General features: G+C 36.5%; 1 protein-coding gene across 6 annotated transcripts in view; it reads right to left on the bottom strand.

The window, feature by feature from the left end:
* The window catches only part of SESTD1 (SEC14 and spectrin domain containing 1), a 65,343-nt gene that overhangs the window by 16,148 nt on the left and 34,572 nt on the right, over positions 1 to 14,623 (bottom strand). For 5 of the 6 annotated variants that reach the window (XM_076342511.1, XM_076342512.1, XM_076342510.1 and 2 more), the window contains 5 exons: positions 13,149 to 13,262; positions 10,789 to 10,886; positions 10,339 to 10,394; positions 7,594 to 7,805; positions 2,454 to 2,576 (listed from right to left, as the gene is read on the bottom strand). In XM_076342511.1, coding sequence (XP_076198626.1) covers positions 2,454 to 2,576; positions 7,594 to 7,805; positions 10,339 to 10,394; positions 10,789 to 10,886; positions 13,149 to 13,262 — 603 coding nt within the window. The remainder of the gene's footprint in view (positions 1 to 2,453; positions 2,577 to 7,593; positions 7,806 to 10,338; positions 10,395 to 10,788; positions 10,887 to 13,148; positions 13,263 to 14,623) is intronic. The other variant, XM_076342515.1, reaches the window with a different exon arrangement.

The following is a 14,623-nucleotide window of genomic DNA, read 5'->3' as shown; positions in this document are numbered from 1 at the left end:
GGCCTAAAATACCTGATTTAATTAGTATTCTTGTCACACTCCTGTTGGGATGTTTGCAATTTTTTTAAATTATGCCTTCAGCTTTTGCATCATTTATTTACAATGCATGCAAAATATAGAGTATAAATATCCATATTCTGAAAATTTTTTTCTTTTTACCCAAAGCCACCTCTACCATCTGCTCACAGGAAGAAACAGAGTATGAAAAGATGCAAGGAGGAGAAAAAAAGTAATGAAAAAGTTAAATTAGCAATCAGCTGAAAATTTAAGAGCAGAATAAGTCTCTCATGTACCCCAAAAGGGGCAACTAAGATGACATAATATGGAAACAACTTGCATTGTCACACACGTACTATAGATATATAGGTTCAATAAACTCAGTTTACACATCATAACTCTTGTTATTACCTTTAGACACTGAACATACAAATCAATCTTATTGAGTGTGATAAGCCAACTATAAAATGAGAAGGCCAACAAAAAATCTAGATTAATATTTTTAGTTTTTATTTTTAGCATTAAAGTAAGTAAAATAGTTGCAGCAATTGATTTTGGTCAAGCTATCAGTGAAATCAAGAGACTGGCAAAAAAGTGTGTTTCTGAGCCTTTCCATATGGGAAAGTTAGGCACAGCTGTACGTGACAGCTCAAAATGATGGAGAAAAGGCCAACATTTGCTCAAAAGTAACAGATGTAGTATATTACTCATGAATAAAACCAAAAATGAAAACCCAAAAAACCAAAACAACCTCCCCAAAAACACAAGAAAACCCCCAAAAAAACAAACAAGAAACAAACCAAAACAAAAAGCCACCCTAAGAAAATAATTTTTTCACTTCAGAATAAATTGTTACTTCAAAAAACGCTTATCTGTAAAACAAACAGAACATTTTTGCAAGTGTCTTCAAAATAGAAATAATATAATCAACAATAAATAGGAGAAGATGCAAGAAAGCAAGCATACAAGCTGTCAATTCAATTATTAGGAGAGGAAAAAAACCCAGGAAAATAATGAAAGAGGAAAAGTACACTCAGCTATAATGAGATGTTTAAAAATCAAAGAAAAAGGCAAAGCACGTTTTTCCAGTGCTGTTGTCAAAAAATGGTTTTAATTTATAAACAGGCATCTAAATTTAAGGTAGGCCAGTGGTTTCCCAATTACTTCTTTTAATATAAAATTAAAAATATTTTTTCTGACTGTTGTTTCTACAAACTCCTGCCAGCACCTGAGAACCAAGCAGCATTCCATCTTGTCAGTGCTTTAGTGATGAGCAAACTGTAGGCCAGCCTGCAAACGTCAGTGGGATTTCAATGATTTCAAGGATTGTATTTAGGCCCAGCTAAAGCATAGTTCTCCATTATAGATATCCAAGTGAGAACAAAGTATATTCAATCTTGTTTTCCCTTTTAAGTTTGAACTGCTAATATGACTGAAATATATTAAAAATTATTTTTGTCAATGAAGTAGGCAGGGGATTTTTTTTTCTTTCCAATTAGGATTTTAACTGCAAGATGTTTTATACTTCAGAAGGTACTGGTTTTCAGGGTAGAACATTGCTTGAAGAGCTTAAAGCAACGAGAAGACAGAGGAGATGAGATTCACTTGACCAAACACAGACACCTACAACACACACTTCTGCATCTGAGCAAGGAAACCATACTCGGTAGAGATGTAGTCAATAGAACCAGTGTAGTCTAGGGCACAGTGATTCTCAGACTAAAGGTTTGGGTTGGGTTTGGTTTTTTTTTTCTAAATTAGGGCAGAAAAATTATAACCCAGTGACTATTTTCTTTGTCATGATTGTAAAGGGAACTTAGGAAAAGTGGACAGAATTGTCAATAGCTACATCAAGGAAAGTCAGAAAAGAGGAAAAGCACTGTGAGCAACACTCCCTTTGGGAACACTGAGTATTCATACGCCAATTATAGTTAATTATCTGATGGAAAGACAAAATTCTACTGAACCTTTAGAAATCTTCAAAATTATAAGCATAGGCATCAAGTCAGTACAGTTACAAAACAGTCTCTTCAATATTTCATTAGGAACATAAACTATATCTTAAGTCTTGATCAATGAAAGTGTTAAGCCAGTTTCAGCTACTGGTAAATGTAGTTTAAAGAAGACAGAAATATGAACTTATTCACCTGAGAAGTACAGGACTTCTCAGCCATTTTGGCAGGGAGGAAAAAGGAAATTTACTCCTCCTACTCAACATGAAAATTTAAGTGCTGTAACATAATAAAAACAAGAAAAATCATAGATAGAAATCAGTATTTTTCTACACTGGAAAACAAAATAAATAACATGTACATATAATGACCATATTAAGTTCTTAAACTGCTCAGGTACTTTCCTCTGCAAAATTCCTAGATACTCATAATCAAAACACATTGCTCGTAACTGCATGTACTTCGAATTATTTTGCTACTTGAAAAGGGTATGGGAAGTCTCACACTGTGCTGACTCTCAATCTCTTCATGTTTCTGTTGCAAAGCTTGTGAAGCTCTAATTGAATCACCTATTCCCCACTGGGTTCTTAGCTGTTCTGATCCAGGTCCTTCAAGCCAATTGACTACCTGTCAATAAGATAAAGATGACAAAAATAAAGCAGCAAATCAATTACACAAAAACTGGTATAAAAAGAATTATGTAACATAAGCAGAAATATTTCAAAGTAAGTATACATTTACGGGAAAAAAAAGTCTTTTTAGGATCTGTAGAAGTCTTGCTGTTGAATCCATTCACATCTTCAAAAGCTTTAAGTAGAAACTACTCTTCATTAACCTTAGCCTCTCAGCTCCATGAAAGCAGGTGACAGCTAGCAAAAGATTTGTCACATACCTACTTGTCATTTCATATCTATGTCAATAAAAGAGCTTAAACCACAATTTTCTTGATAATGGACCTCTCATGTTCAAACAACAATTTTTGTTGCCTAAGTGAATTACTATGCACAGCTGTATTCAACCTCACACCTGAGAGTTTTCTCCTTATTTTGTTGAATATATTAACACTTAAGTACAGGATATGTACTTATTCCAAAATTAAATTTACACAACAATTTAGTATTTTATATATTTATGACTTTTCAGCTTGCTCTATTCTAATAACAGAAGCCTCTTAGAGTCTTAATGGCCACATCTCATAGGATCTGCCTTTGCAGAAATCTTTGCAGGGTCATGGCAATACAGTTTTGGACTACAGTATTGGATTTCTTTTATTATTACTATTTTGAAACTATTTCATTTGATGTTAATATTATTCAAAGCAAAGCAGAGTATCTCACTTTGGTTTCCTTATATGCAACTGAATTATCAGATGGTATCTATGGCAAAATTTTATGATAAATTTTTAAACATCTAGAAAACAGGGACACCCTTGATGAATCCTAGTGCAAAAGTCACTACTGGAATCCTGAAGTACAGAAATGCAGGAATACCCCCACATTTTGAACCTTAATGAAAAAAGCATAAGAAATTAGCTTCCTCTCTTCAATATGACTTGTTTAAACAAAGGTGACAGAACAGCTTCACACAGTTTTTCAGGAAATATAACACAATACACAATGTAACACCATAACTATGAAGACAAATGAAAAAGGGACTAATTGGACCATTTTCCTAGCGCTGCTAGGCTACATTGCAACAGTAATCAAGAATGACCATCAGCATTACAGAAGGTCAATCAATTCACCCCACCTTTTAGTCACAAAGTCTGTGTCTTCCCACCCACTCTCTTCCCACCACCCCCCCCCCACCCCGCATAAGAAGCGCTGTTTCAGAGCATGTATTCTTTGCTCAAAAAGCATCCTGGGTCTTCCTTACTTTTATCATTTCTAGGACAAATTAAGACTCTACAGTTCGAGGTTCTTTTTGTTTAAAAAGAAATTTGTGCTCAGCACCTCTGCACAGCCGTCTCTGGTTAAATATGGAATGGACCTAGAAGCAAAGGCACCCAGATGTCCCCATGTAACCTTAGTGTGGCCTGGAAAACTCACGTGAACAACAGTTCTCGTGCAAGTCTGAAACAGTGTGTCCTCTCTGACCAAGACCACCTCCCCATTACAGGTTTCCAGCAACTACTGGATTGCCTCTGAGACCACTTAGCTTAGCACATGGCCCTTCTTGTGTGACAGATACTTGACCTGAGGAGAGGAGTCACATGGGGACCTGGAGAAAGAAGCGATGTTATTTTCATAAACTATATTTTTAAATGGTTAATGACTAGACTACTGCAAGGCCTAGCAGTAATTTTTGTGAATTAAGATTAGAAAAATAGTAATTAACACTTCTGCCTAAGGAGAGACAAAGCTAGAATTTATCATAACATAGAGTTTCTCGGCAGTCTGTTTAGTAGAACTGCTCATCAGAAAACATCTGGAAATCATTGCCATCTTTATACTGCAGAATGAAAGATAAAGGAAAGGGAAACAAAACTATGGAATAGAAGGAAGAGCGGTGGTTAAAAAGAGAGGTTAGGATATTGAAGGCACAAGGGAAGAGAGGTGGTTATGGATAAGAGGGCTTTGAGACAGGAGTAAGAACTAAGCAGTTCACAGTAAGCAGAAGCAGCAAATAGTGAAAATGAAACAGGAACACAAAAGCAAGCCAGGAACGGTTAGCAATATAAGAAGCTATACAAAGAATGAAAGACAAAGAATACAAATATACAAAAATATACCAAAAAAAATATACAAAAAATGAATATACAAGAATGTCCTTCTATGACAAGGTGACCTGCTTCACGGATGAGGGAAAGGCTGTGGATGTGGTCTACCTAGACTTTAGTAAAGCCTTTGACGCTGTTTCCCAGTGTTCTCCTGGAGAAACTGGCTGCTCATGGCTTGGACGGGCGTACTCTTCGCTGGGTAAAAAACTGGCTGGGTGGCCGGGCCCAGAGAGTTGTGGTGAATGGAGTTCAATCAGTTGGCAGCCAGGGTCACAAGCGGTGTTCCCAAGGGCCCAGTATTGGGGCCAGTTCTGTTTAATGTCTTTATCAATGATCTGGATGAGGGGATCAAGTGCACCCTCAGTAAGTTTGCAGACGACACCAAGCTGGGCGGGAGTGTTGATCTGCTTGAGGGTAGGAAGGCTCTACAGAGGGACCTGGACAGGCTGGATCAATGGGCCCAGGCCAACTGTATGAGATTCAACAAGGCTAAGTGCCAGGTCCTGCACTTGGGTCACAACAACCCCATGCAGCACTACAGGCTTGGGGAAGAGTGGCCGGAAAGCTGCCTGTCGGAAAAGGACCTGGGGGTGCTGGTCGACAGCCGGCTGAACATGAGCCGGCAGTGTGCCCAGGCGGCCAAGAAGGCCAATGGCATCCTGGCCTGTATCAGAAATAGTGTGGCCAGCAGGAGTAGGGAAGTGATCGTCCCCCTGTACTCGGCACTGGTGAGGCCGCACCTCGAATACTGTGTTGAGTTTTGGGCCCCTCACTACAAGAAGGATGTCGAGGTGCTGGAGCGTGTCCAGAGAAGGGCAACGAGGCTGGTGAAGGGTCTGGAGAACAAGTCTTATAAGGAGCAGCTGAGGGAACTGGGGTTGTTTAGCCTGGAGAAAAGGAGGCTGAGGGGAGACCTCATCGCTCTCTACAACTACCTGAAAGGAGGTTGTAGCGAGGTGGGTGTCGGTCTCTTCTCCCAAGTAACAAGCGATAGGACGAGAGGAAATGGCCTCAAGTTGCGCCAGGGGAGGTTTAGATTGGACGTGAGGAAAAATGTCTTTACTGAAAGAGTGGTTAAACATTGGAACAGGCTGCCCAGGGAAGTGGTTGAGTCACCATCCCTGGAGGTATTTAAAAGACGTGTAGATGTGCTTAGGGACGTGGGTTAGTGGTGGACTTGGCAGTGCTAGGTTAACGGTTGGACTTGATGATCTTAAAGGTCTCTTCCAACCTAAACAATTCTATGATTCTATGAAATAGGAATGTACTTGTAATGAAAGCTAACCGGAAATCAAAACACTAAAAAAAAAAAAACATTTAAAAAAAAAATCAATCAGCAACACAAGGGGAAAACTTTCTATGTACACACCCATTCCAACTGAAAATACTGCAAGCATGTTTTACTCCAACTTCTGTTTGTTTTGGCAAAATAAATTCCATGGCACTTTGCCTCTATCTGTTTCTTCCAGCCCATCATTATCTTCTTACTTTTCTGTTAGCCTAATTTTTTCCCCGTAAACCAAAAGGAAACTAAATCAATTTCTAGATTTAGTAAGTTTTTCCCATACATTTGTATGCCATTTAGAGAGCTTTTAAATGCACTTTATAAAACTGATTAGCTTGGTAAAACAGTGAAACACATTTTTCCTGTGTACTGAGACTCAGTTCACTTACTATGCAGCATCCATAGCGTAAAACAGAGCAAACGAAAAACTATTTTAATACAAATATTGCAAAATAAGGCTGATGCCCAAGTAAACAAGTCTATTTTAAATGCATTAACAATGTCAGTTTGCCAAAGTATGTTGTAAATTTCATTTCAATCAGCACATCTTGTTCAACCACTGTAACTTTAACACAGGAAAAAAAAAAAGTCTCACCTGATTATACCCACAGCCGTGGTAATATGTTCTATATAGTACTATTTTCATCTCGTATATATTTCTATTATTTCCAGCTCAAAATATCAAAAGATGGCATTTGATTTTTTTATATTTTTATAAGAATCTGAATGACTACATAAAGTAAAGTTATTTCCTCAGTAGATTTATATTTTTACTGCCAGAAATAACGAGATTGATTCGCTTTTATATTTACCCATACCTGGAACGCTGGGAAGCGCAAGCACTTGATCTGCACTTCTCATTTATTAGAAATGTCAATGTTGAAAGGTTAAAAGCAATATCCATTCCATTTTATGCATATTCAAACTATACAGAAGCTTAAAAACATATAAGTTTAATTTCAAGTAATAAACACAAGAGGAATAAATTAATTCCATTTCCTTGATTTTCTCTACTGAGACTCCGCTGAGAAAATGTTGAAAGTGCTAATTACATGCCTGTTTCCAAAGGACCAAAGCAATTCATTATGACCTTTAACACACGACTGATTAGGAAGATTTGTATTCATTCTGGTCAGGGTAGCCTTGAAATACAGAGAGTTTAATCGCTTTAAGTTAAAACACCCAGCATTAGACAAATAAAGGAATAAATAATGGATTATCTTCAGTAACAGAACTTAAAACAACATGGGCAGGGGAAGGTTTCCAGCTCTCAAGCAAAATTATAGTAAAATTTGTCTCATTTGTGAATGTTCCTCTCTTTGCTAACGGATCAGGCATTTGACCCTCTGACAATGTAGAAGTACACTGCCACAGTATGCAACAAAGGGACAATGTGAAGGTTCTTCAGTGTGATGGCAAGAGAGCACGTTTCTAATCACCTCCCAGTATCAGAACAGCCTTTGGAAAGGCACTGTGGCAGCCACTATGTAAAGCATCAAGTGAAGCTAGCACATTGCAGTCTGAGGAGTGAAAGGAAGCATGAAGCTCTCACCTCTGATTCTAAGTTTTGCAAGAAACACAGTCTGAGACTTGAGCTCAAACCTCCGCCTCACAGTATTCAAGAACAACTCCAAGCTTACCTGCATTACCTTCTGCTGAATCTCCTCTAGTTGCGTGCGCTTGCTACGTTGTCTGCAAACTTCCTGGTAGCGGGTATATTGCTCTCTGAGTGAGTCTAGTAGCTTCATGACCTGTGGCTGAGCAAGTAGTTCATCATCCATTGGAGACCAGGATACCCCTCCATCTGAACCATTGAATCGACGCTGTTGTAACTCAGATAGTAACTCATGACCTTTAAGAATACATATAATGATATGGTTAATTTAGATTCAAAAAACAAGCACAAAAATTATTAGTAAGTATGCCTGCTTTTAGGCCATCTGGTGGTACATTTTTGCAGCTAATGATCTTTCATGCATTGGGCACATTTAACGATACCATTTCATGCAGAGCACTGGCCACAGTTTGTGGGGTTGTATCAGTCATAAAATAGGGTAGAAATCATATGGTATATTTTAGATATATAAAAGGGATACCGCCACTTTAACATTCATATTGACAATAGTATTGATTAATGTAAAGAAACAATTGCAAAGCACAATCTTGATTCTGAAACAACTGTAAGTATTCTGGTTTACTTCAAAATACTGTGTTGCATCCAAAGTATTTCTCTCAAACAATTAATATTCTTAGATTAAATGAATGATCTAGAAGCACTAACAAACTGAGTATATAATTTCTCTGTTATCTTCCAGGATTTTTATAACATGTACAAAACTTTCATAGAAAGTGTGGAGCTGAATACTAAGTATTTTGATCAATAATTTTTTCTTACTTTTCTCACCTTTTTCTTTGTGCTCTTAAGCACCATATCAGGGTACAGACTCTCTAGAGTGTAATGACTTTCGTATATGCAAAAATAGTATGTTTTGACTATTTAATCCTCTGCTTAAACTGTTTGAAGAATGTTATTGTTAAGTTGTGGTAAAGTTTTCAGGACGTAAACACCACACTACCAGTAAACCCAGATCATCAATTTGTTCCCCAAAAGCTCGATGAACAAGTTAGCAAATAAAAGTGTTTGGTCACTAAACAAATACTGGTATAAAAGTGAAAATCTGCCAATTCCACATAATCAGTTCTGCAGGTCTTAAAATGGTAACATGCCAGTTCACTAAAAGAAAAAAATTACCACTAGAATAGAAATTGTAATACCTCAAGGAAAATGCAGAAAAATAGACTCTGAATTCAACTGGTATTATCTAGACAAACAAAATGCGAAGGGCTTTGGAGATTGCAGCAAGCAACTTTAAATTACTCAGTATATATTATTGTGAAATTAACATGTCTGAAGAATTCAAATACATTTTGCCATACTATGGAAATAAACATCTTGGATTTCATCTTTTATAATACTACACAGATAGGCACAGATAGCTGCAGGGCAAACAGACTTAAAGGCTTTTACAAGTCGTAGTTCTAATGGGATAATTTTGAATTTTTGTTTCAGCAGTAAAGAATTAACATTTTCAAGGTAAAAACTTTTTTTTAAAACAGATTCTTATCAAATTCCAAGAACTATGTATGTGGATTTAGAGCTTGTGAAAGCAACAGTACTTGTAACTATGGAAGACAGAAGTCTTTTACCCAAAACCTCAGTTTGTTCATATTTACCCTTAAGAGTTAGGAAAGTTTAATTGGGGAGATTTTAATTTTTTATTCTCAACCTTTCAATACAGTGAATCTAACAAAGAGAAAGGTTACCTCTTAGGAACTCCCATGATTTAATGAAAGTTATTAAACTTCATAGCTCAAAAAAAAAAATTTAATTATGCCACAATTAAGAAAACAGAGAATGCATATAAACTAACGTTCTTGGGAACCATCTACATACACAAAATTGAAGTGTTGTTTTTTTCCACAAAAATCTTACCATTAGAGGATGATACACAATTAGACTAAAATCTAGTGACAGTGTCTACAGACACTTCGTATTTTAAAAACTTTAAAGACCACACCAAGGAACTATTGTTTCACCTTTTAACTCAAACAATATTATCCCACATCTAAATAAGCTAAAATTTTACACAGAGGGCATGTAAAGCCAGCAGTTCTCTGTGGCAAATATTACATGTGATCCACACATTAGTTTGTAGGAGGCTATAAGATAAGGATTCTGAGCACTCAGACTCTGATCACCACCTTAACTCTATGCATTACTTCCTATTCTACAAAGGCACCAATCTTTAAGCAAATTTCTAGTCCAAATCAACAGTGCTATTATACTTTATTGCCAATAGGAAATTCACCCTAAAAAACCCATTTCAATCAAAGAACCCCAAATTGTTGAATGCTCAAGGGAGAGTCTAAGCAGCAAAGAATCAGAACACTGTATGCTTCACTTTTCCAGATGGTCAGCTCAGAACTAGGCTGATGCAAATTATCAGAATTGCGTAAGAAAATGCTATCTGTATTGTAACCAGCTGGTGGCTACTGAGACGAATTCATTCTATAAGGCCAACATATTGACATCATCTAGAAACAATGTATTCTCAAAATTAAACATATTAATTATGGTAATACTGTAAAGATGTTATCAGGATTATTAAAAACTACTTTTAAAAAGACACATTTGGAGTTCTTCCATTTATTTGTTAACATCACTTTTTTTTTTTAAACCCAACAAAGATGACATAAATTGATAAGCTTGTTACATTGTGATGATGGCTAAGATAATTATTGTGCCCTCTGTGCTTTCACTTGGGGCTTAAAAATGAATAATGTTACTTTATTGACCAACATTATAATTTTTCAACTTACTATACCTGTCTGCAATACTGTCTCAGGATCAACTGATGGAAGGAAGTTCAAATCTATTGATCTTGAATAAAGTAACAAACACATTATTAATAATAATAAACTTAATAATAATTAAACAAACACATTATTAATAATTTGTATTACAGTAGCACTAAAAACTTCAACTGAGGCCAGAGCTACCTGATGCCATTAAGAGACTGCATGTTTCTTTCCTCACTCGTCCTCACTTCTTCAAATCATTGTATCAAAACAGAAGTGCAGCTGCATGTAGCCAATAGGCAAATGAGCATCCATCTATACACACACTGATGAATTTTGTAGTCTACATTATAAACTTTCAGAATTTCTTTACACATTTCAAAATATTTAAGACATATCATATTTTCAATATTGTTTGGGTTTCCAGTGAAATTTTATAATCCAAAAGCATTGGTTTCAAAAAGCAAACTACACACCTCTCTTTTTCTTGTTGAGTTCCTTTATCACTTCCATTGTTAATTAGAGCAAGTTCATCCAGTAAGGATGTTGATTCTTTCGTGAACTTTTCAAATACCTAAATAAGAGACAGATTTTAATTTAAGAAGTGAAAATTATGTAAGTGACAGTATTGAAGGCATCAGTGCAAATTTATCCACTAGTTCTGTTAGTATACTTCGATCTCTACACAGTGTAATTATTTCCCAACATTCAGATAGTAGGGTAGAAAGAGTAGAAAATATAAAGTTTTGTTCAGGGAATACTTAAGAGCACTAAGATTCCTTAGAGAGATAGTAAATGTTACATTGAATATAACAAAGATGGACTGAATTCTGAAATACTGAAAAATTTTGAGATTTTTGCAAAACCTGTAAGTTCTTATGGACATATTTATTCTACATCTTCACTGAAGCCTTTAAGTAAATCTTAAGAAAAAGGCTAGAGAATCAAGGCATGTTACACAGGCATCTGACAGCTCACTTGAATGGATTAAAATAATCAACTTTGTGAAGATTCCAGCTTTTAATCACTACTAATATGGGCTATACTGTAATGAATAACTAAGATAAAAGAAAGATGTATTATATAGAAAGAAATACCCTGATCAGTTTCTTTGAATATAGGGGCTTCTGGTCTCAGATAACAAGGCCTGTATAGTCAGACAACGAGTACGATTCAGATGATTCCTCTGTACCTGACTTCTGAGGGTTGGGGGTTTTTTTTGTTTTTGTTTATTTGTTTTGGTTTTGTTTGTTTTTTTTTTTTTTTTTTTTTAACAGAACTGAGCATGATCGTGTGCCATAAGTGACATGCGCAATAACTTTCAGGTCTTTTTGGTGTCAATGAATTATTAATTAATAGCCTGCAGATGAACCTTCCTTAATCTACCTAGGACTACTTAAAATTCAGGAAAATGGAAAAGGATGAGGTGGACAGCTCTTAAAAGCCAATTTATATGAGAGTGGTTTATAAAATACAAACTAAATTCAGTTGTTACAAAAGGAAAAAAAAAATCCATGGAATTAAAATGTATAAACAGTTGTAAACTATTTTTCAGCTAGTACCTTAAACAACCTTTCTGCCCTCTAGTCTAGTTTCAGAATTCAGGAGTTGCAATAGAGGAGGTTCTTCATTAATATACAAAACAAGTGAAACGAGGCACGAGAGGAGAGACAGGAGAAAGAAATTTTCAGTTGTAGTCTGAACCAAATATAAAGCAGAAGTACCAGCCAGAGTGGAAGTACTGTCCTTATGAATTTTATGAATGCAGGAATAAGTGAGTAAAAGCCAGATTTGTATATATCAGACAAAAATGAAGGACACTTAAAATACTAGATTTCCTTTCCCTCCCATGTCCAGGTGCTCTCAGTTTCAGGCAGAGAAGAAAAGAAACAAGCTGCCTTGCCTTAATCCATGCACATATAAAGGCCAGGCAAAGACCAAAAGCTGCACAGCAGATGATGTGCTCTCAGCCCTTTGGTCTGTACACACAATTTGCCGAGATTCAGCAAAAAAGAAACATGGTACACATGGTGTAAGCCCTCAAATTTCTTGATAGGGAAGTACTGCTGTGAGATTGGCTGCAGGGTATGTTTGAAGGCTTTGGGCAGTTGCAGTTGGGACACACTGTGGAATATTCCTTGCCCAGGATCCCACCTGGAGATCCGAGAAGGAGATGCACATTTTAAGAATAGATTGCGTGGGAAAGGAACACGCTGTTTCATTGAAGACCAAATATTGTTTTGAAAATTCAATTTAAGTAACTGAAAAACAACTATCAATGAAGAACAGATTAAAAACATTCTGGAGTGCTATGCACAACCAACAGTTGCCTAAACAATTTGTGTCTATTAATGATTTAGGGGTGTATTTGCTCCTAGACATTTACTGCATCTCTGTATCTACTGGGGAAACTGCACTGGCAGAGGTTTTAGTGTAGGACAGCTTAAAACCTGGCTCTCAGTCCACAGGAACCAAGACCTAAGAGAAAACCTCGGAGGATCTGCAGAGTCCAAGTATTTCCTCCTTGTTTTGGATTTCTCCTATCAGCAGCCAGACAATTTCCCTTTGTAGCGACTATACCATACACTCAGGCTCTTCTAGAATGAGGGTCTACAAGAGAGCTTCATTAAGGAACGTGTAGGTTCAACAAATTGCCTACATTAGCTTTATCATCCCCCGAGCAAATCCAGTGTTAGTTATCATGATAAGACTATTCATGCATTTGAACTGCACTACTACACATATGACAATTTCTACACACTTAGCAGTTCCTACACAAATAAAAATTCATGGCTCAAGAATGAGACATTTGGAAAAAAAAAAAAAGAAAACTAACCAGTCTCTTATTCAGCCAATCCATGTGATCATAGGTGAGAGTTCCTCCAAAATCTTCTGTTAGTTGGCATGGTTCTATATATCGAGTCAACTTGTTAGCAGATACTAAAATAACCTGCAACAATAAAAGAAATTTTAGGTACACTTGTAAGTAATGCTTATAGTTTTCCTTAAGTGCCTGAGAAGTTGTGTTAAGTGTGTCCAGAGGTACTGAGCAGATCTTTCTGTGATTCAGAGAAAGTGATCCTTTTACTGCTAAATGTTTAAATGGCTGGTTGCAATTAACATGGGACTAAAACAGACAGGTAATTTTGATATGCAGTGTATATCTCATGCATAATCCCGTAAGAGCATCATCTGTACCGCCTTGTCTCTTTACAATAGGAAAAAGAAACAAGTTTCTTGGATATCTGTTTTCTTGGTGGTAACTGATGCTTCTTAAGTCATACACCACGCGATCTGTTTTTAGTGAATATAGTCTTTGCAGGGGACGAGAATATGTGGAAAGAGCCAACTGGAAAGAGCCTTCTACTTCTAGTCCAGCTCCATATTCCTGCAGACATTGGAAAACAGAAAACCCATGCTAGACTTACGGGCTTTCTCCTTAAAATTACCTCAAGGGTTTTGTCTTCCACTCCTTCAGGATAGTTCAGACCTGTTTAGATCACTAAACCAATTTGATATATCAAATCATTAATGAAAATACTATGTTTCTGAGACAGGTTTTGAGATCAAAAGCCATTCAAGTCAACAACCATTGGTCATCTTTAAAAACTGAAAGCAGAGGTTGTGCAGCCTCCATCCTTGGAAGTTTTTCAAGGCCCAAATGGATAAAGCCCTGAGTAACCTGATCTAATCTCACAGATGATCCTGCTTTGAGCAGGAAGTTGGACTACAGACCTCCTGAGGTCCCTTCCAACTGGAATTACTCTGTGATTTTTCCATTCTTACAACTAAAGAATCCAGTGTAGTTCCAAACAAATGGTCTAATATTTAATGTACAGAAACATCTTCCAGCAACATTCAGCAAATATAGGCTATTCTCCTGTATTCTTAATGGTATGTAGCTGCCATAAATGGAATTAGCTTGTAGTTTCTTTAAGTAATGCCAGTAACCAGTCCAAACCCCAGATGACTCTAGGTCCAAGAAAAATAAAGCCTTTGTTCTTCCTTCTATAGGCACACATTTATATTTTAGGTCATTTTTACATTCTCTTTTCATCTCTATGAGTTCATAAAAAAGGAGAAAATTAATGTACTCCATCAGGACATTTTGGTATGGAAACTAAAGTAAATAGGGCAGTTGGTTCGTATCACTGAAATACCGGTTCTAAAAGAAACAAATAGCCTGAAGAAAAGGGATGGACTGCATTGAGACCACTTATTTCTGTTTTTTTTTAGCTGAGATCCTTCAGGAAGGAAAGGGGGCAGGGGATATGCTTTACAAACTTGTACCAGGGAAACATTTTAAATTTT

The sequence above is a fragment of the Aptenodytes patagonicus genome, chromosome 6 (genome assembly GCF_965638725.1).
Source record: "Aptenodytes patagonicus chromosome 6, bAptPat1.pri.cur, whole genome shotgun sequence".
NCBI lineage: Eukaryota > Metazoa > Chordata > Aves > Sphenisciformes > Spheniscidae > Aptenodytes > Aptenodytes patagonicus.
The sequence above is the reverse complement of the archived record's forward strand: the minus strand, read 5'-3'. Positions and strand labels throughout refer to the sequence as shown.